At 46.0% G+C, this 23,782-nt stretch overlaps 1 protein-coding gene across 1 annotated transcript; it reads left to right on the forward strand.

Moving 5' to 3' along the window:
- The first annotated feature begins 4,215 nt into the window (after positions 1-4,215).
- Positions 4,216-22,825, forward strand: LOC134949200 (uncharacterized). The gene is made up of 4 exons (XM_063937648.1): positions 4,216-4,325; positions 14,837-14,955; positions 17,160-17,228; positions 22,078-22,825. Exons 1-4 carry the CDS (start codon positions 4,310-4,312, stop codon positions 22,201-22,203), a joined length of 330 nt encoding a protein of 109 aa, XP_063793718.1. The 5' UTR covers positions 4,216-4,309; the 3' UTR covers positions 22,204-22,825.
- The last annotated feature ends 957 nt before the right edge of the window (positions 22,826-23,782 follow it).

Here is a 23,782-nt window from a genome sequence, read left to right on the forward strand (position 1 = left end):
AATACGCCCCTGTGCAGGAGGCATCTTGTTTAAAAAGACGCCTACTGCCAGCATCTCCTTTCCGATGCCTACATCCAAACACGCAACATCAGAACACCGTTGCGACTGTCTGCAATCTGAGTAACCCTTAAACTAGCTACACACTATACAATTATTGGTCCGCTTTGCCAATAATCGGGTGATCAGTCTGCTTTATTATATAGTGTGTAGTCATGAGCGTTTTGGACAAATGCCAATAAAAAGGTAAAAAAAAAGTCCAGAAACGCTCTGCTTTGATTATTCAATTGGTCATTCTTCACAAAAGATATGGTCAAAAGCGCCCTATATCGTGCAGTGTGTGAGCATTCTCAATAATCAGCCTGTATTCACTATGGATTATCCTAATTACCTCATCCTCCTTGTGGGCGGGCATATGCAAATTCAGTGTGGTATGGCAGAAAATTGGAAACTTTAAAAAAAATTGCATTGTAGGTTTTGCTTAGAATGGCTTCCTCATCTCTCCTGCCAAGGCCGATAAATCTGCATCAGAAGATACTGGCACTCCCACAAAACGGAGACAATGTGCCTCCATTTTGTGAATGGTCCCCGTCTCCCACCTAAAATGGCCGCAGCCTGCTTCTCCCACATTGCGACCAAAGCTGACACATGTGCACTGCGGCTCTGGCGCAGTAAACTAAACATTGATCAATAGCAACCAATGCCCTATTGCAGGCATGTCCAAACTGCGGCCCTCCAGCTGTTGTGAAACTACACATCCCAGCATGCCCTGACACAGCTTTAGCATTTTCTGACAGCAACACTGTGTCAGGGCATGCTGGGATGTGTAGTTTCACAACAGCTGGAGGGCCGCAGTTTGGACATGCCTGCCCTATTGGTTGAATTAGGCCTATTACACACTTATCTGAATGGGCCATTGCAATGTGTATTATTATTTATTTATTAACAGTTATTTATATAGCACACATATATTCCGCAGCACTTTACAGAGAATATTTTGACCATTCACACGAGTCCCTGCCCCAGTGGAGCTTACAATCTAATTTTCCTGACAACATGTACAAACGCACACACACACACACACACATTTTCAGCCAATTAACCGACCAGTATGTTTGGATTGTGGGAGGAAACCGGAGTACCCGGAGGAAACCCACGCAAGTACGAGGAGAATATACAAACTCCACACAAGGCTATGGTGGGAATCAAACCCATGACCTCAGTGTTGTGAGGCAGTAATGCAAACCATTACATCGTCTGTGCTGCCCAATATAAGTGCATCTGCTAGCAATCTGCACACACATGGAGAGGGTGATTGCAGTGATCCACTATGACCTTTTTCTGTGAGGTTGGCTACATACACAGCAGCTTAGATCTGATCAGAGCTACACCCAGTCTCAGCACCGTAAGGCATTATTCCCTTATGTGTTTCTATGGGATCCGGCATTTAAAATACCAACGCTGGAATCCCGACACCGCTGCGGGTATCGGTTTAGGCTGCAGTAAGGGAGGGATAGGGGGTTAGGGAGGGAGGATTAGTATACTTACCCAATCCCTGTTGGGATTCTAACCATCAGGATGCCCCAGACAGTATTCTGACTGCCGTCATTTCAGCCCCAACCCCAGAGTATGACCTGACTGCATTGGGTGTTAGCCATACACTTTCCCCACAGCGTTGTGGCAATTATGCCCCATCCAGGAGAAGACATCGCTACATACCTAAGCTCCGGCAGATGGATGGGCCGGTGGTAACAGTCTGACCACCAGTAACAGGGATAGCACAGTTGTACATCTGGCTCTCACGCACAGTAATGGAACTGCATGGGGGTAGAGGGTAACATGGGAAACACATGGACGCTTACACTATATTCCAGACTAGGGTCTAATGGTGGGGAAATGAGCTGCTCCTGCATCTGTATCTACATGAGGATATATTTATCTCAATCCTACATCCAGTCCTGGTGCAGGACCACCTGTGTGACAATGTCCAGGGGAACCAGAGCCTGATATCACATCCCTGCAGCACCTGGAACGTCCAGCTCATTGTTATTAGGTAACCTTGGACCACTGCCAGATTAGTTTGGGAATTTCCCCCAACTAGAAGTGAGATGCTGCAACCTCTTATGAAGCTTTTTATCCTCACCTTCTCCATACCTCCCAACATGACCCTCTCCAGGAGGGACAGAATGCTCTGCTCCTGGACTTCCCTCATAATTTATGATTGCCATCACCTGTGCTGAAACACCTTTCCATTAACCTGTTCAAAGCAGGTGCCAGCTGTCTTAAATTAAGAGAAAAGTCCAGGAGCAGAGCATTGTGTCCCTCCTGGAGAGGGTCATGTTGGGAGCTATGCCTTCTCTCTACAATGGATGACACCTCACACAGTGGCTCAGAGTTACTAACTTACAGAGTGCCAGCTCCTATGATTCACAGCTACAACTCTCCAAGAGAACAAGCAGGCAGCTCCTAGTGAGGCTGGCAGGGTAAGAATCGTACAGAAACCAAGGACACACTATAGGGCAGAGGTTCCCAAACTGTGTGCCGTGGCTCCCTGGGGTGCCTCGGGACACTTGCAGGGGTGCCCTGGGTTGGAGGTCCAGGAACAATTCAAATCATTCATGGTCAATATAATAGGCAAAACCAGAGCTGGTGGCTGCCAGTCATAAAATGTGGACAAACAGAAGCAAATCTTGTCCCTCACCACATAACTGACCCTAAGGATGACCTATAAACGCGATCTACTTAATGTAATATTTCTTTCTAAATTTCTCAATAAGACATTTTTGGCCTAGGGGTGCCGTGAAAAAAATTCTGATATTCTAGAGCGCCGTGATTCAAAAAAGTTTGGAAACCACTGCTATAGGGGGTGAGTCAGATCTGATCGCTGGGCTGCTAAAATTGTTGTCCTGCGATCAGATAGTCGCCGCCCAAGTGGGAGTGCATATTCGCAGTGCAAGTGTGCGATCGCATAATGTGTACGCCGACCAGCCAAAAAATCCTTCAGTCAGCGGACAGCTGCAAATCCGTTTGCACCTCACTCACCAGTGAATGTTTTTTCCACTGTGTGCAGTCTGTGCGCAGCCCAGGGCTTACTCCTACAGTGCGATCAGAACAGGCTGATCGGGGCCGGAGCTGACGTCACACACCCTCCCTGAAAACGCTTGGGGACGTCTGTGTTTTTCATGACACTCCCAGAAAACGGTCAGTGTCCACCCACAAACGGCCTCTTCCTGTCAATCAGCATGCAAATGGCTGTGCGATTAGAATTTTTGCACCAGCCTGCTGCTGACTCCTGCTGCAGTAGTAATCCGACCTGCACCCTATGACGTAGCATTGGATCTCTCTCCCACCACCAGGCGGCTTATGGCACCCATTGTGTTGTGCAATCCGCCCCACGCCTTAAACAATGGTGACACAGCTTAATTTTCACCGACAGAGGCCATCCCCTCACCGCCCCCCCTTCCCCCGAAGTGCAGCAGACCATTAATCATTGACGGTATGCTGCCGCACTGCTTAGTATATCGCAGGACCCACTCGTGTATGTGCAAAGTACTGATAATTGGTTTTTTGCAACGATGAGTGCAGGCACAACCACACCTGAATGAGGCCCATTCTGCGTCCAAATTCTCACTGCGACCACCATCGGTAATCAAACCTTCCGCATGCACAGCGCGACTCTGATGCATGATCAGTACAAAAAGAATCGCTGAACATCTGCATTGCGTCCACTTCTGAGTCCCAGTGTGATTATAGTCTGACTATGCTCCTACTGTGCACATTACACACACTGTGACCAAATGTGATATAAAGATTTTGATAAAGAAAAGATTGTAGTGTGTGTGGCTCAGTTGTATATTGATGCCACTGTACAGACATTCAGTAGTTCATCCAGAAGCAACAAAAAATATCAAATTGAAGTGTGGCCAGGCTACGTATGTGAAAATCTGCATTATGAGTCTGTTCACAGGGCACAGAGTCTTGTGATCCATTAACAATACCACATAGTCCCAGACCCCCTGCAGCAAAAATATTTTACCTGGCTAGAACTGGATAAACACACAATACGTGTTCTGTAAGTGGATAGTTATAACCAGACTGAATGCTGCTTGCACACACAGGGGAGTATCTGCATGTCGCCTCCTCCATCTGCTGGTGATGAAGGATCAGAGTGCAGGACACACCTTGGTGTGAGTAGCCTGCCTGACGACATCTGCCACACCTTATTACAGGGTATAAATACAGGTACATCTCTCAACAGCCATCACTTCTCCTCACAAGACCAGAGCCAGGCTGACACTTCTCATCACACAACATGGACTTGCATGCAGGTAGGAGGCGTGACCCAACTGGTCACATCTTACATGATCCATACCTCCCGACATGACCCTCTCCAGGAGGGACAGAATGCTCTGCTCCTGGGCTTCCCTCTTAATGTATGATTGCTATCACCTGTGCTGAAACACCTTTCTCATCCATTAACCTGTTCAACACAGGTGTTGGCAATCATACATTAAGAGAAAAGTCCAGAAGCAGAGCATTGTGTCCCTCCTGGAGAGGGTCACGTTGGGAGGTATGCATGATCTACGGATCTATATACTTCTCCTCAGGACATGAAGTAACTTGTATGCCCAGGGGCTATATCTTGCAGCTACTGTACATATGTGCAACTGTCTCTGCTTCCTAGTGACAATCCCTGGTACCGTAGAACTCTTTTCATATTTATCAATATAATTTTATTTTAATCCTTTATAATATGAGGTAACAGGCAGGATTGATGTGTACGTATAAATCACATATGCATCTAAATATTTCTTTTTCTATGTCCACTGCTCATACCTCTGTGTGCTACTCATTAGCCAGTCCTTTCATGACCAGAGTGCTATCCACAGAGACATCTTTACTGGGTCAGTCACTTGTGGTAGGACCTAATTCAGACCTGATCGCAAAAGCAAAATCTTTCTCTAATGGGCAAAACCATGTGCACTGCAGGGGAGACAGATATAACATGTGCAGAGAGAGTCAGATTTGGGTGGGTTATTTTGTTTCTGTGCAGCGTAAATACTGGCTGCTTTATTTTTACACTGCATTTAGATTTCAGTTTGAACACACCCCACCCAAATCTAATTCTCTCTGCACATATTATATCTGCCCCACCTGCAGTGCATATGGGGGCCGATTCATACCTGATCGCTGCTGTGCGTTTTCGCACAGCGGGCGATCAGGTCTGAACTGCGCATGCACCGCATTGCGCAGGCGCAACGGAGAGCACTGGGCAGGTGCGAGAAAAGCGATCGAAGATGATTGACAGGAAGAGGCCGTTTATGGGTGGCAACTGACCGTTTTAGAGGAGTGTCCGGAAAAAAGCAGGAGGGACCAGGCGTTTGGAGGGAGTGTTTCTGACGTCCGCTCCGGCTCCGATCATCGCACTGGAAGAGTAAGTCCTGGGCTGGACAGAGACTGCACAAACTTCTGTTTGTGCAGCTCTCCTGCACCTGCGATCGCACCCCTGCACAACAATTTCCCCCTCCCCCTGTAGGCAGTGACTACCTGATCGCAGGGATGTAAAAAGCACACCCTAGCTATCAGGTCTGAATTAGGCCCATGGTTTTGCCCTTTAGAGAAAAAGATTGCTGTTGCGATCAGGTCTGAATTAGGCCCAATGAAGTGTAATGGGTCAGTCCCTCCAAGTACCAGAGGGTAATAATGTCTCTACAAAGAACAGTCCACTAATAAAAGTTACATGTTTAATGGGTCAGTCCCTCCCTGGATTATGTACAGCACTTTGAGTCCTATAGGGAGAATATGGGTATATAAATAACATTATTAGGACTACAGTGTAATAATTACAATAACTCAAGGTACTGATAAAAGCAGTAACACAATTACTAGGTCAGTGCTTCCCAGCACCAGTGTACTATGGCAGTGACACGATTACTAGGTCAGCGCTTCCCAGCACCAGTGTACTATGGCAGTGACACGATTACTAGGTCAGCGCTTCCCAGCACCAGTGTACTAATGGCAGTGACACGATTACTAGGTCAGCGCTTCCCAGCACCAGTGTACTAATGGCAGTGACACGATTACTAGGTCAGCGCTTCCCAGCACCAGTGTACTAATGGCAGTGACATGATTACTAGGTCAGCGCTTCCCAGCACCAGTGTACTAATGGCAGTGACACGATTACTAGGTCAGCGCTTCCCAGCACCAGCGTACTAATGGCAGTGACACGATTACTAGGTCAGCGCTTCCCAGCACCAGTGTACTAATGGCAGTCAGAGTCGGCCCTAGGCATAGGCAAACTAGGCAATTGCCTAGGGCATTTGGTGTGCCTACTGCCTAGGGGCACCAGCAGCTTCTGCTGATTAAAATGATATGTGGCATGCCTATATTCTGTGTGTAGCATTTCATATGCAGATACAGCCACAGTCACACACAGTATATAGACATGCTGCATATCATTTTGATCAGCAGAATCTGCTTGTGCATCCTAGCCACATAGCAATCCAAATAAGATGTATTTTCATCATAAAAAGGCTCCCGACTTTAGTAGTGCTTCCATGTGACTCACGCAGGCATCTCCTGCTGCATGGCGCATTGAGGCAAGATTAATGAGGACACATCTGTATCCAAGCAGAGCCGGTTGTGCAATAGTGTTCAGCATAAGGGGCATTATGCATGTCATGTGTATAAGGGCATTAATAATGTGCGGCATATGTGTAATGGACATTGGGGGTAATTCTGAGTTGATCGCAGCAGCAATTTTGTTAGCAGTTGGGCAAAACCATGTGCACTGCAGGGGGGTCAAATATAACATGTGCAGAGAGAGTTAGATGTGGGCGGGGTGTGTTCAAACTGAAATCTAAATTGCAGTGTAAAAATAAAGCAGCCAGTATACCCTGCACAGAAACAAAATAATTCACCCAAATCTAACTCTCTCTGCAAATGTTATATCTGCCCCCCCCCTGCAGTGCACATGGTTTTGCCCAATTGCTAACAAACTTGCTGCTGCGATCAACTCAGAATTACCCCCATTATGTGTATAAGGGCATTAATAATGTGTGTCATATGTGTAAGGGGCATTACTGTGTGGTATGTGTAGAAAGGCATTACTAATGTGTGGCATTATGTGTATAAGGTGCTCTACTGTGTGTAGTTACTTATAGAGAGGGCACTGTGTGGTCTAATGTGAATAAAGAGCAATATGGTGTGGTGTAATGTGAATAAGAAGCAATTCAGTGTGATGTAATGTGAATAAGGGGCACTACTGTGAGGAGTAACGTTAATAAGGGAAAGTGGTACTACTGTGTGATATAACGTGAATTAGGGACACCATCACATGATAAAATGTGAATAAAGTTGCAGTATTGTGTGGCGTAATTTGAATTGGGGGTACTATTGTGTGGCCATGCCTCTTGCCAGCAAAAACGCACCTTTTTTGAGCTGTGTGCCGAATGTGCGCACTGTTCCTATTTAAAATATAGGGGTAGGAACAACAACATAAAGACTGCTATGGGTGAGGGGTGATGGTGCTGGGAAAGGGGTGCAGGGTCATATTCGGAACTAGCAGTGGTGCTAGGGGGCACCAGGCAAAATCTTGCCTAGGGCATCATATTGGTTAGGGCCGGCTCTGATGGCAGTGACACGATTACTAGGTCAGCTCTTCCCAGCACCAGTGTACTAATGGCAGTGACACGATTACTAGGTCAGCGCTTCCCAGCACCAGCGTACTAATGGCAGTGACATGATTACTAGGTCAGCGCTTCCTAGGACCAGTGTACTAATGGCAGTGACACGATTACTAGGTCAGCGCTTCCCAGCACCAGCGTACTAATGGCAGTGACATGATTACTAGGTCAGCGCTTCCAAGGACCAGTGTACTAATGGCAGTGACACGATTACTAGGTCAGCGCTTCCCAGCACCAGTGTACTAACGGCAGTGACACGATTACTAGGTCAGCGCTTCCCAGCACCAGCGTACTAATGGCAGTGACATGATTACTAGGTCAGCACTTCCCAGCACCAGAGTACTAATGGCAGTGACCCGATTACTAGGTCCGCGCTTCCCAGCACCAGCGTACTAATGGCAGTGACATGATTACTAGGTCAGCACTTCCCAGCACCAGTGTACTAATGGCAGTGATAGGATTACTAGGTCAGCGTTTCCTAGGACCAGTGTACTAATAGTAGTGACACGATTACTAGGTCAGCGCTTCCCAGCACCAGTGTACTAACGGCAGTGACACGATTACTAGGTCAGCGCTTCCCAGCACCAGCGTACTAATGGCAGTGACATGATTACTAGGTCAGCACTTCCCAGCACCAGAGTACTAATGGCAGTGACACGATTACTAGGTCAGCGCTTCCCAGCACCAGCGTACTAATGGCAGTGACATGATTACTAGGTCAGCGCTTCCCCGCACCAGTGTACTAATGGCAGTGACACGATTACTAGGTCAGCGCTTCCCAGCACCAGTGTACTAATGGCAGTGATAGGATTACTAGGTCAGCGCTTCCTAGGACCAGTGTACTAATAGTAGTGACACGATTACTAGGTCAGCACTTCCCAGCACCAGTGTACTAACGGCAGTGACACGATTACTAGGTCAGCACTTCCCAGCACCAGTGTACTAACGGCAGTGACATGATTACTAGGTCAGCGCTTCCAAGGACCAGTGTACTAATGGCAGTGACACGATTACTAGGTCAGCGCTTCCCAGCACCAGCGTACTAATGGCAGTGACATGATTACTAGGTCAGCGCTTCCAAGGACCAGTGTACTAATGGCAGTGACACGATTACTAGGTCAGCGCTTCCCAGCACCAGTGTACTAACGGCAGTGACACGATTACTAGGTCAGCGCTTCCCAGCACCAGCGTACTAATGGCAGTGACATGATTACTAGGTCAGCACTTCCCAGCACCAGAGTACTAATGGCAGTGACCCGATTACTAGGTCCGCGCTTCCCAGCACCAGCGTACTAATGGCAGTGACATGATTACTAGGTCAGCACTTCCCAGCACCAGTGTACTAATGGCAGTGATAGGATTACTAGGTCAGCGTTTCCTAGGACCAGTGTACTAATAGTAGTGACACGATTACTAGGTCAGCGCTTCCCAGCACCAGTGTACTAACGGCAGTGACACGATTACTAGGTCAGCGCTTCCCAGCACCAGCGTACTAATGGCAGTGACATGATTACTAGGTCAGCACTTCCCAGCACCAGAGTACTAATGGCAGTGACACGATTACTAGGTCAGCGCTTCCCAGCACCAGCGTACTAATGGCAGTGACATGATTACTAGGTCAGCGCTTCCCCGCACCAGTGTACTAATGGCAGTGACACGATTACTAGGTCAGCGCTTCCCAGCACCAGTGTACTAATGGCAGTGATAGGATTACTAGGTCAGCGCTTCCTAGGACCAGTGTACTAATAGTAGTGACACGATTACTAGGTCAGCACTTCCCAGCACCAGTGTACTAACGGCAGTGACACGATTACTAGGTCAGCACTTCCCAGCACCAGTGTACTAACGGCAGTGACACGATTACTAGGTCAGCGCTTCCCAGCACCAGTGTACTAATGGCAGTGACATGATTACTAGGTCAGCGCTTCCCAGCACCAGTGTACTAATGGCAGTGACACGATTACTAGGTCAGCGCTTCCCAGCACCAGCGTACTAATGGCAGTGACATGATTACTAGGTCAGCGCTTCCCAGCACCAGTGTACTAATGGCAGTGACACGATTACTAGGTCAGCGCTTCCCAGCACCAGTGTACTAATGGCAGTGATAGGATTACTAGGTCAGCGCTTCCTAGGACCAGTGTACTAATAGTAGTGACACGATTACTAGGTCAGCACTTCCCGGCACCAGTGTACTAACGGCAGTGACACGATTACTAGGTCAGCGCTTCCCAGCACCAGTGTACTAATGGCAGTGACATGATTACTAGGTCAGCGCTTCCCAGCACCAGTGTACTAATGGCAGTGACCTGATTACTAGGTCAGCACTTCCCAGCACCAGTGTACTAATGGCAGTGACATGATTACTAGGTCAGCGCTTCCCAGCACCAGCGTACTAATGGCAGTGACACGATTACTAGGTCAGCGCTTCCCAGCACCAGTGTACTAATGGCAGTGATAGGATTACTAGGTCAGCGCTTCCTAGGACCAGTGTACTAATAGTAGTGACACGATTACTAGGTCAGCGCTTCCCAGCACCAGCGTACTAATGGCAGTGACACGATTACTAGGTCAGCGCTTCCCAGCACCAGTGTACTAATGGCAGTGATAGGATTACTAGGTCAGCGCTTCCTAGGACCAGTGTACTAATAGTAGTGACACGATTACTAGGTCAGCGCTTCCCAGCACCAGCGTACTAATGGCAGTGACACGATTACTAGGTCAGCACTTCCCAGCACCAGTGTACTAACGGCAGTGACACGATTACTAGGTCAGCGCTTCCCAGCACCAGTGTACTAATGGCAGTGACATGATTACTAGGTCAGCGCTTCCCAGCACCAGCGTACTAATGGCAGTGACATGATTACTAGGTCAGCGCTTCCCAGCACCAGTGTACTAATGGCAGTGACACGATTACTAGGTCAGCGCTTCCCAGCACCAGTGTACTAATGGCAGTGACATGATTACTAGGTCAGCGCTTCCCAGCACCAGTGTACTAATGGCAGTGACACGATTACTAGGTCAGCGCTTCCCAGCACCAGTGTACTAATGGCAGTGATAGGATTACTAGGTCAGCGCTTCCTAGGACCAGTGTACTAATAGTAGTGACACGATTACTAGGTCAGCACTTCCCAGCACCAGTGTACTAACTGCAGTGACACGATTACTAGGTCAGCGCTTCCCAGCACCAGCGTACTAATGGCAGTGACACGATTACTAGGTCAGCGCTTCCCAGCACCAGCGTACTAATGGCAGTGACACGATTACTAGGTCAGCGCTTCCCAGCACCAGCGTACTAATGGCAGTGACACGATTACTAGGTCAGCGCTTCCCAGCACCAGCGTATTAATGGCAGTGACACGATTACTAGGTCAGCGCTTCCCAGCACCAGCGTACTAATGGCAGTGTCACGATTACTAGGTCAGCGCTTCCCAGCACCAGCGTACTAATGGCAGTGACATGATTACTAGGTCAGCGCTTCCCAGCACCAGCGTACTAATGGCAGTGACACGATTACTAGGTCAGTCCTTCTCAGGATTTCAGTGTACTAATGTCATTAACATCGGTCCTGATAAGAATGCTGTGATTAATGACTTGACTATAAAACACTCCTTAGTTAACTATTTCAGAAATCAATACATTAATACATTTTGGGTTGGGTTGTCAAATACTGGGTGTGTACAATATAGATAGAAAGGTCAGATATATAGTTTACACACAATAAATACACCACCAATGGAGTCCTTATGGAAATACTGTAGATTCCCTATTACATGTACACACTAAGGTTAATTTTTGTTGGGAGCCATTTAGCCTACTCTACCAGTATATTATTGGGTTGTGGGAGGAAATCAGGGTACCTGGAGGAAGCCCACGCAGGCACAAGGAGAATATAAAAACGCTACATGGTTAAGGCCATGATGGGAATCAAACCCAAGACTTCAGTGCTGTGAGGCAGTAATGCTAGCCACAACACCAACTGTGTTGTCCCAAATATTGATATCTTTAAAAACTTGAATTCTGCTTCATGAACCCAAGCAGTTTCTGCTTTATAAAATGATTCTTGTTGAACAATTCTTAAGGGGGTACATACGGGGAGATGTGTGCTGAGTGATCTATCACAGAACACTCAGCACACATCTCACCCCCGCTCAGCACACAGCGCAGGGACGCGTATCGCTATCACTATGGGGCATACACACGGAGAGATCTGTGCTTAATTTCTAAGTAATCTAGTCAGATTGTTTAGAAAGTAAGCATACATCCCTCTGTGTGTACCCCCCTTTAGGCAAAGCTGTAACATTCACCTGACCGCTATTATGGTCTGCAGTAGTGACATGCGGTGGGGTCAATGGCTGGGGAGGCACTGGCTAGTATCAGAGGCAGATTTCCACACACATATGATTTGGTGGTGAGTAGTGACTATAAAAACAATTAGAATAATACAAAGTTGATAGTTATAAATATGATTTTGCATTATTCTAATGTTTTATTGTGAAAATTCTGGAGTGTACGGGAGTATGGCGGGTGAGGTTCTGCCTCCGCTGCCTACCATGACCACACATCACTGGTCTACAGCACACGGCATTTAGAATCGTCTGCTCCATATAGTTAGACTTGGGTTTGTGTCAGGGGCGTTTTAAGAGAGGAGGAGGCCCGTGTGCAGCCTTCTGCTTCAGGGGCCCCCTCCACTCTGACTGATGCACAGGTGTTTTAATGCTTACCTCTCCGGTTTCCCCCGGCGGTGCCATCCTTCTCCGCAGCAGCAATAGAGTCTGAGAACAGACTATTGCGCATGCGCAAAACTCCGGGAACACGGCGCGGCTGCCATTTTCCTGAAGATTTTGCTAATGCGCATGCGTGAAACTCTGGAAAGATGGCCACCGTGCCATCTTTCTGGAGTTTTCAGCAGGCGCAATAGAGTTTGTTCCCCCTAGTGTTCAAACTCTATTACGCTGCCGAGAAGGGATGGCTCCGACGGGGGACTCCAGAGATGTATTAAACAAATGGGTGCAGTGCGTGCGGGGTGGGCCCCCATGGACCCTGGGGGCCCGTGTGCCTCGCACACACTGCACCCATTATAGATACGCCAATGGTTTGTGTGTACTCTCTGCCATGCCTCCAGTCTCAGTTTTGTTTTTCATTATGCTTATGATCTGTATGGAATAAGTGAATTAAACAGGAGAAAAAGCAAATTAAACCTTAAAAAGAATTGAATTATGCACATATTGAAGGACCCACAGCCATAAAGTACCCCTCCTAGCATTATTTTAGACCCCCCCCCCCCCCCCCCCCTATTGGTCAAAGCTATTCAGACACTGAATTATGCATCCCTTTACGTGATGAAATAACATGATCCATTTTATATAAAGATCCTCCACAAAGATTGGGGGGGGGGGGGGGGGAACAGAGTTCATGTAATAATTATAAAGCATCTGTGAATCATGGGTCAGGGAGGCTGGAGCAAACTGCATTTGGCAGAACACTGTGCAATAAATACCATATTACATACTGTAATACTGTGTTGGCTTTGAATAGTATAACTGCTTTATAGTGATTGCTGAATGTTGAATATGGTAATTGCTGGTCTGCATCACATGTTATATTCCACAAGGGAATAGCCTTAAAATTCAGGGCTAGATTAACAATTGGGTGGATAGCACTACAGCCCCAGGCACATGCATAAAAATAGGCCCATCACTGCAAGTGTGCAGATTACTAGCTGCCCACGCTGTCGGCCATAAAGTGTAAGTATTAAAGTTCTATTTTCCTCACTGAATTATGCTGTTTTTCTATTCTTACATAGTTAGAGAGACATTGGGGCTGTAAGCGATATACACGCCCACACTGCACTGGCCACACCCACACAGCTCTGGTCACACCCACAATGCATTAGTCTCACCTCCCCCACCTTTCACAATAGTTCTTTGGTCATTTTCAGCCCCGCACATATGTGGCCCTTCATCTGGTCCTTTTAAATTATTTTGGTGCAGATGTATTATCATGTAGTTAATGATCCATAATTATCTGGACCTGCTTCACCCATTATAGTGGTGAAGCAGGTCCAGACGTATTATTACTTGATTTTGCAGAAGAGGGAGAGTGTTAATGTATCTGTTTGGCAAACTATGTTCTCCATCTTTTGGCTGTCAGTAACTGGTGCTTGCATACATTTTCTCCCAGCAGCACCCACAGTTTTATTGGGGGGAAAAAAAAAGACAAAAACCATTATTCATTTTTGTATGCACATTCCCTGGCTGTCGAAACAGCCAGGGACAGTGCTGTGTGGTATGGCTGCAGTGGCAAACGCAGGATTTCTAGAGGGGGGTTTCCAAATACAGTCCACAATCTGCCACTCTGCGGCACATTGGATCAAGTGCGGGAGTCTGGGGGAGCGGCAGAAGAACATAGTAATAACTCTGGACATTAATGTAAACACTGGTCTATTTATACACTGGATACTGTATAGCATACAATATTAATATAACACTATAGATGGTCAATAGTATAGGCTGTATCAAACATATTTAAATAATATAAATAAATGGTGAGAAAAGGTTAAACATACTATAATAAATAAATATACAAACATAATAGAAACAGTAGGAGACAGAACTGTATTTTCTAAGCACACATTCTCCCACCTCATGGCAAGGCTCCTGTCTCTTCTTTCTGGTAGTTACTCTCTGGTCCAGAACACTGATTGAGAACTCAGATCCACACACACAGGAAACTGGGCATGTGCAGCAGCTCTGCTCCTTTAAACTGCATGATGTGGCGGCAGCTCTAGTAATCGTATTATATACTGTACCATTGCTGCTATAGTCATAATTTGAGCCACTTGCCAAGAGGAGAGGGGTCTCCGTGCAACCAGAAACCCCCCCTGCGTTTGCCTATGGGCTGCAGTTGTTGTTTTCGGTAGCTGCTGGCCATTCATAACTTGCCATTCCACTTTGGCTTCCTATCCAGGTAGAGTGGCGCTGATGATAGGAGCCTATAGCTCCCCTGTCATTTTGATCACTTTCCTGTATTGCATGCAGGGATGTAGTAACTGCAGCACATAGCCATTTGTCCCTCAAAGGCAGGAATCACTCATTATATTTAAAGGGGCCACATAGAATTTTGAGGCACTAAATCTTTCCTTAATCTCTCCCCAGCTGTTGACCCAAAGAAATGTGATGGGGCAAAAAAAGATGGACATAGTGGTGGGAAGCTCGACCATAAACATGGTGAGCACGGACATGGACACGGAGGAGGACACAGCAAAGGTCACAAGGTATTGTCTGTTACCATTCTTACCACAGAGATGACAAAACTTAAATATAATCTGTGACCTCACAATGGAAACCTCTGATAAAGAAACCAGATTTACCAACCTAGTTTCATTTAGTGGAGTTTTGATCACAGAACTTGTGAAATGTACTGTATGTGGCTTTACCTTCAGTGACTCAGCTTCTGTGTAGGTGCCTACATTGAATATTGGAAAGTCCAGACCATATTCTTAACCTTTAGCACATGTACCTCAAGGAGTTTCTCAGATAGTAAAGATGTTCTTAAATCTATCAAATATAACTCAATGAAACGTTAAATGTATTAAAAGGTTTATATCATGGATTTAAACAAAATTAAATCTCACACCCCCCAAAAAAAAGTAAAGTCTGGGAATCGGGACAGTGAGTGTGCTCTGGGGGCAGGTCCACGTCACTTATCTTGGGAGACCTCACTTATCTTGGGAGACTGATCAATATTATGGGTAGGCAACATGTGGAACTACACATCCTACCATGACTTGCCACAGTTTTAATATGCCCTAACAGCAAACTTGTGGCAGGCCATGCTGAATCAGGGCTGGCGACAGGGGGGGTAAACGGGGACAAATGTACCGGGCCCCAATGATCAGAGGGGCCCCAAGGATACGCAGCTTAGTGCACGGCAGGGATGTGAGCAGTCTTGTCCAAATAGGTCAGCGAGCTGTAGGTGGTGAGGGCGAAGCCTCAGAGTGACAGGAGCCTTTCATACACAGTGACTCTGTGGTGTGAGTGTGCACTTGCTCTTCTGGGTCCAGCTCTGTTGCAGGCAGTTACAGAACATGGCAGCAGCTCTGCTGCCCAGGATTCCCATGCCATGCGCTGGCCTTTTCTGGCAGGGTGTGAGGACCGCATGGTACCTGCTGTGCGGTGTTCAGATCTGGGTACTGGGGAGTGCAGTTCAGGTGAGTCACTCCCTGGGGTAAGAGTGGCCTGGTGAGGGATTACAGGGCTATGGGATAGGGTGAGGGAGCTGGGAATGCAGCATGGAGTCATTGGGGAGAGACAGAGTGTGGGGTGTATGGGAGGAAGGAGCAGCGGTGTCCTTATGACAATATGAAACGTTGAGCTACAAATTCTTTGCTTCATTTGATTTCTGAACAGCTAGAATGCCGCACCACTGCACACCTTATCAATTAACCTTGTGAATACACCAGAAAAGCCACACTTCTAAGTTTGGAGTGCCAGACCCTGGACAATTTTCGCTCTCGCTCTCTCTAGATAGAGATAGAGATATATATATATATATATATATATATATATATATATATATATATATATATATATATATATATATATATATATACACACACACAAATTTTCGTGAGGTCTCACTGAAAAAAATGCTCTGAGCATTTTTTTCAGTGAGAGACCTCACGAAAATTCTTGTGTTATTGGAACCACTTATCTCAAATAAAATCACGTGTTTTTGAACTGTTCGATTAAGTCTGGAGAGTGCTATCCTTTCCACCTGGGTGGAGAACACTGCACTGTACTATGGGTCCGGCCCCGCAGTGGGTCAGATTTTGAATTGGCACCCCAGCAGTTGTACAGGTTGTGTGGGACTACCTTTGTGTGTGTGTGTGTATGTGTATGTGTGTGTGTGTGTATATGTGTATATGTGTATATGTATATATGTATATATATATATATATCTCATAATCTGAGGGGACCCCAGAGATCACTGTACCGGGCCCCAAAATTTCTGTTGCCGGCCCTGGCTGGTATATGTAGTTCCACAGCAGCTGGAGTGCCACCCCTAATAGGTATTATGTATAAATAAAAGATTCCATGGTATCATAAAAACATATGGAAACTTTATGTTGTAATATTTGCCCATGTTACATTATCTGGTGTGTATGACTAGAAAACCCCCCAGAACTATAGAAAGAAAAAAGTTTGGCATTTTTTATTATGTTTAATTTTACAAGATGTGGCTTGGGACACATTTATTCTTATTGGTGGTTACTACATTGCACACCATAGTAGGTAGAGTGTATTACTGTACATATTTATTGATATCAGTGGTTGCTAATTTGCACAGTAGAAGGTACACTGTATAATTATACACATTTTAAAAATAAGGTCTTGGTAAATATTTACCTTTACACTAAGTCAATGTTAAGAAACCACGATATACAATGTTACATTTCAGTTCTTTGTGTCATCATAGGGAGAGCACGGACATTCCAAAAGTTCAAGTGATTCCAGCAGCTCAAGTGGAAGTGACTGTGAAGGAAAGGTAAATAAGTGCCCAGCAGCTGCGCTATTTTGCAATCAGATTCAGTATTTCACCTGTACCATAGATACATCACACCCAGAATCCTGGCTTTACTAGAAGAAATTCACTCTCACACATCGCAGTCACGGCTTTATTTGTAGGGATACTGGACTTCAGGTCCAGAAATTACCATCGCTGATGTACCTTGAGATTTGCCACTATGTTGCTTATCACTGGTATATCTATAATGGGGGTAAGATGTTGCCAGCATGGTATATGGCACCATCTGCAGAAGATAGGGTTCCCTGCTGAATGGCAGGGAGAAAATCATACTGTATGTCTTTATTGCTGTATAAGATCTACCGCTGTCAGCTGAAGGCACCTGAGAAGATATACTGTAGGTTAGTGGCAGGGGCATTTTAAGAGAGGAGGGGACCCGCGTGCAGCCTCCGTCACGGGCCCCCTCCTCTCCAGCAGCTAGTAGACTCTGGCATGCTGCCAGAGTCTACTACACATGCGCAGGTCTCCTGGAACATGGCGCCCGTGCCTTGTTCCCGGGGACATCTCCAGTGCGCATGCACAAATCACTCGGAAATGGCCTCGGTGGCCATTTTCCAAGTGATTTTTGCCTGCACTAGAGGGCAGTCGCCGCGGGACTCCGGAATGGTAAGTATATTAAATGGGTGCAGTGTTTGCGGTGGGGGGCCCCCCTGGACCCAGGGGCCTGTGTGCACCGCACACACTGCACCCATTATAGAAACGCCAATGGTTAGTGGTTCCCAAATGCAGTCCTCTAGGCACCCCAACAGTCCATGTTTTAGGGATATCCCTGCTTGTGCACAGATGGTATATTCAAACTGACTGAAGTACTAATTACGTCAACTGTGCTTAAGCATGGATATCCTTAAAACCAGGACTGTTGGGGTGCCTTGAACCACTTTTGGGAATCACTGCTATAGGTGAATGAGGCGGTACAGTGCCCTCACATGAAGTCTCTGTAAGAAAAAGGATAGCTGTAAGGATGACCATCACATTTTTTGTTTTCACCATTAATGACAAAACATTACCAGGCTGATGTAGGTCTACACATGCGCAGCACCCATTCATCAGTGGTTTTCCGACAATGGTCTAAAACCGTGGTTCCCAACCGTGGTCCTCAAGTACCCCCAACAGTTCATGTTTTCCAGGTCTCCTCACAGGATTGCAAGTGAAATAATTTGCTCCACCTGTGGGTCTTTTAAAATGTGTCAGTGAGTAATGAATACACCTGTTCAACTGCTAGGTGGCCTGGAAAACATGAACTGTTGGGAGTACTTGAGGATCGAGGTTGGGAACCACTGGTCTAAATCTATCAACCAATGACGACAGAGCAGGTATTCCCAACCTCTGTCCTCAAGGCACACTAACAGTCCAGGTATTAGTGATACCCTTGCTTGAGCACAGGTGACTTGATTACAACCTCCGTTATTTTGATTTAACCGACTGTGCTAATGCCTGGATATCCCTAAAACCTGCACTGTTAAGCTGGCCATACATCTAAAGATTTCTTATCCAATCTGGCTGGTTGAAAGGAAAATTTGGTAATATATGGGAGCAAATGACAATTGACCATTTGCTCCAAAATGTTGGAAAACTGACAAACGGTCGTTCAGACAAATTGGTTAAATCAAATTAAGTTAGACAATTTGATTGTCCATATTTGTCTGTTTTTCAGTGTTTGGGAGCAAATGGTCAATTGTAATTTCCTTCCAACCAGCCAAATTGGACAATAAATCTTTAGGTGTATGGCCAGCCTTAAGGGCCCTACACATTAATAGATCCGCCGCCGAGCTGCCCGACGCGTATACGGGCGACTCGGCGGCGGGGGGCAGTGAAGTTTCTTCACTCCCCCTGTCACACGGCTCCATAGAAGTGCAGGCAAATATGGACGAGATCATCCATATTGGCCTGCATGCACAGCCGACGGGGCACCAGTGATGAACGAGTGCGGGGCCGCGCATCATTCATCGCTGGTGCCTCCACACTCATAGATATGAACGGTATCTCGTTCAATAATGAACGAGATCGTTCATATCTTTGGAGTTTGTCGGCCAGTGTGTAGGGCCTATAAGTGTGTCTTGAGGACAAAGGTTGGTAATGCATGCGGTAGAGCAATTGATGGCCATCACTAGAAAGACATCAATACGAGAAAGCATTTGCGTTCTTTGTGGAGCATAATTTCTTAAGTAGGCTAAGACCAACACGTTATGCCTTGAGATTTTAGCTGTGTGTGGGGAAATGCAGATTGTCTCAGTCCAGAGATTCTCAAAAGCGGTCCTCAAGGCACCCCAATCAAATTGACAGAGGTACGTGGTTGCCTTGGATAGAATATAAGTCCTCTGAGTCGTACAAGACCTATATTTCTTCTACGAAATGAGATGGGTGGTGGGAGCCTATTTGTCATCTGTCCCGGGCTAACATGTCTGAATATATCTGTTCATTTCACATATTCTTCCCTCCTCTTCTTTGCATTCTCGGCTCGATCACCTTTTTCTCTGTTATCTTCTTTTTCTCGTTCTGTGTCTGTTTTCTTCTAATGTTCCCTATCTCAAATGTTAGTGCAGACTTTGGATATACTGAACACGCGGCTACAATTTTGTTTATGTTTCTGTACGACACTCTATTTTGCCATTTACTGTTGACATGTTCATACGTGTTTATATTTTGGTACAAGTCTGTATTCTTTTCAATAAAAACAGATTATACACAAAAAAAATTGACAGAGGTGCCAATTAAGTCAACTGTGGCAAAAGCCTGGATAAACTTAAAACCTGGACTGCTTGTGGTTTGAGAACCTCTGTCTTAATAAGAGGAATTAATTTATGTAGGACTATGGAAGTTCTTAAAACGGGAGGCATTTGATATGCAGGCTGTCGAGATCCCAGCGCCCAGCATACGGGCACCGGGATCCCGACAGCCAGCATACCGACAACTATTCTCCCTCTTGGGGGGTCCATGACACCCCTGGAGGGAGAATAAATAGCGTGACCATGCCCGCAGCATGGTGAGCGAAGCGAGTTCACAAAGGGCTATTTTGCGCTCACCTCGCTGCCGGCGGTCGGGAACCCGGTGCCCGGTATAGCATAGTAGACCGCTTTAAAACAATGTATTGGGGACATCAGGAGCAGGTGAGAGGTCCTCAGGGCAAGGAGAGGTACTCTGCCCTGCAGCTAACTTTTTTTTTTTGAAGCCCGAGGTGCGTGGCTTCTTCACCCAGTGTCTGTAGGTTCTTGGACCCTCTCCGAAAGGAGAAGGGCCCCATTACTCCCCTAACCCTCAGTGCCAAAAGGCCTACTGAGGGAAAAAAGGGACTGTGGGTCCCACCTTGCCGAGGCGCAGAGGGACCCTCGTGTATCCCCAAGGTTGGCCGAAGCTTCCACCTGGGGATCGAAAACAGCCTTTGGTCCTCTCCAAAAGGAGAGGGCCTCGGCAACTAAAGGAGAGGGTGGCCCATAAGGGTCTCACCTAAACCCCAAACAAAAAACCGTGACGTGACACACTACAAACTGCAAAAGTGCATAAATAAATAAATAAGCCCCAGCCAGAAGGCTGGGGGAGTATAAAAAATGATCCCTGCCCTAGCCAAAAGGCCAGGGCAAAGGAAAAAGGTACAACAGAAGTTGGGGAAGTGAAAGTGCAAAGTGCCGTACTTGTGCAAAGGTGAACATCCAACACCAGCGCAGGTTCAGGCATCCCTGGCTCTTCCAACACTAGGGGCACATATCACCTCGAGCTTCTAGCTGCTCCCGACCTCTCAGCCAGACCAAGCTTCATACCCACTCTGTGCCAGGGTCAATCCCCTGTACGAGAGTAGATACTAGACCAGGCCTTTCCCGCTCTACGTAAGGGGTCCTATTTCAACCCCTAAAAAGGTAGCGGATACTAAGCTCGGTTTTTCTTCACTCTCGACCAGAGGCCTTGCCACACCCTGGCATGGTACTCCACAAGGTGTTTCTCCATTCCACATCTAGGAAACTCTCGCGCTCCTAGTGTAAGAACAGGTACTCCACCAAGTGTTTCCCGCGAGCAGGTACTTCACTTGATCTTAGCCAAAAGGCCGAGAAGCGACTTTGCCCTGCAGCTAACGGGTAACTCAAACATGTGGCCCAATGACCCTGAGTCTATGTGGAGAGGCTAAAGTACCTACATTATTGCAAACTAGAAGCAATAAGACACATGGAGACTTTCACATTCTCTATCATCTTCCTTTCCCTCATATAAAACAACTCTAAGGATTTCTGTGCTTTTAGATGCAATTTCTTACCCAAAAACTATACCACAACAATATATTACATTTGTTACACCTTATGGACTGTAGAAAGTAGAGTATTATGGGAAGTCAGAGTTTTCCAGATTTCCATGTATTATTACATAAGAGACATGAAAACCGTACAGTAGACTTGGCTGTAAGAGACATACTGTAGGTAAATTAATGCTTAGGTAAGGTCTAGCTTACAGATAAAGGTGCTGGCCGGAGACCAGGGAGCTACTTTGCAAAATTCCTACCAAGTCAATCTGTACTTCAGTCCACGGTTATGGCTGTGACACAAATGTAATGAGATGTACTGATTAAATAAATAGACATTCGGAGTAGAAATATCGCATTCAGCATTACAATTGCTATTACAAAGCAAACTTCTGAAGAGGATTTTTGCAAGACAAAAACAGTCCTTAAGGACGTGGCGACACCTACTGGCTGCTACAGGTATTGTGCTGAAACCCTAGCACTTTAAATGTGATGTAATATAAGGAGCAGGGCCTCTTCTTCCCATCTCTCCAGAGCTAGTTTCCCGTTATAGAACTAATCCAGCATAATGTTCCTTTTCTGCAGACACACGGGGAAGGCCATGAGCACAAAAAGAAGGAAAAGAAACTGAACAAGGAGAAAAAACCCAAAGACAAGAAAGAGAAGAAGGAAAAGAAAGAGAAAAAAGAAAAGTCTGAGAAAAAACACTAACCTGAAAAAAGTTTATATTGATACAAGGTCACATTTCCTTTTGCAGACACAATGTAACCATAGACAAATAATTTGGGTAGAGAAATCTCCCAGCAGCTAAAGGCAGCCAACCATCAATTCACTAGGAACTATGAGGCATGAGGTGCAAAGTTCCCATGCCTCAGTAATGTCACAAGTTCCAAGTGAATTAAGAGGCTGGATCAATGTTTACATCCATTTTATGTAAGTGACAAATCTCCCCTCAATATTTTCCAAAAATTGCAGGATAATTAGTATGGGATGCAGCCATGCTTTAATGCTGTCCATGTACTAATTACACATGACGGGTTTACAGCTTTCCAGTTACAGAATAGTCACACATTATAGAGCAGTGTTTGTGTGGATAATTCTTTCAGTGCAGTAATGCTATGAACAGGACCAGGGCAGAAATACTCTCAGCATGTCACGACCTGAAGTGGATTATGTAGGGAAGAATCGCCTTTAAAAACCCGATTATTAATCCAAAAGCAAAAATGATGTATTTGTGATGCAGAAATAAATGAAAGACAATTGTCAAAAGCAAAATGATGTATTTGTGATGCAGAAATAAACAAAAGACAATTGGTGTTTTATACTTAACAAATCCCTGGTTAAAGTTGATCAGTAAAGCAATGGCAATATATTGTAACCTTACACAAGATGAATTATCATGCACCGTACACAAGGCATTATGTCTTATCTATATTGGCAGCAGTGCCGTAACTAGGCATTTTAGCGCTGTGTGCAAGAAACGACATTGGCGCCCCCCCATGCAAGATAGGGGCAGTGCGCGCGAAAAATATATAGGGGCGTGGCTTCACGGGGAAGGGGCATGGCCACAAAATAATAGCAATTCATACTACGGTGCACAGTAGTCTCCATTATTCAAATTATGCTGCACAGTAGCGCCACTACACCAGGTAGAGACCCTTTTATAACAAAGAAAAAACGGCTGCGCTGTGTGTCAGGAGATGATGTATATAAAGAGAGCCAACATGTGAAAAATTAACAATATTTAATATGATTAAAAAACCAATAAATGAACATGTTAGAACCGATCACATGGAATAAAACACACCTTAAAAACTCAGGAATAAAATAAACTCTGTAAGGGCGTTATATGCAGATTCAGGACCCAATATTGGCAAGTGTCTGTTTTCCATAGGCTAAATAGCCATAGCATAAATTGATTGCCAGTAAATGAGCACAGAAAGTTCCAAATGGTCTGTGTGCTTGCAGAAGTTGGATGTAATACGTAGAAGGTATTTACCTCTCCAGTGGGCTGGGCGAGAGTCGGGCGTCCCCGACTAACCGTCCTGCAATGCCCACGTCCACACGGCGGCGGGGAGGGATGGAGATCACTGGAAGAAATAACTGGCTGTAGAGACGTGACGTCCAGCGGTCGCTCTCAAAGACTTTTGCAGCCAGATAAAGAATCGTTCCAGTCCGTGCAAGCAACACCTGTGGCTACCTGAGCGAGGTGTGTGGAGGGTGGGGTCTGACGTGTTTCGTCACATACCATGTGACTTTTTCAAAGATGTCCCTTTTATACATTACAGCA

Source organism: Pseudophryne corroboree, chromosome 8 (genome assembly GCF_028390025.1).
Source record: "Pseudophryne corroboree isolate aPseCor3 chromosome 8, aPseCor3.hap2, whole genome shotgun sequence".
In the NCBI taxonomy this organism is placed as follows: domain Eukaryota; kingdom Metazoa; phylum Chordata; class Amphibia; order Anura; family Myobatrachidae; genus Pseudophryne; species Pseudophryne corroboree.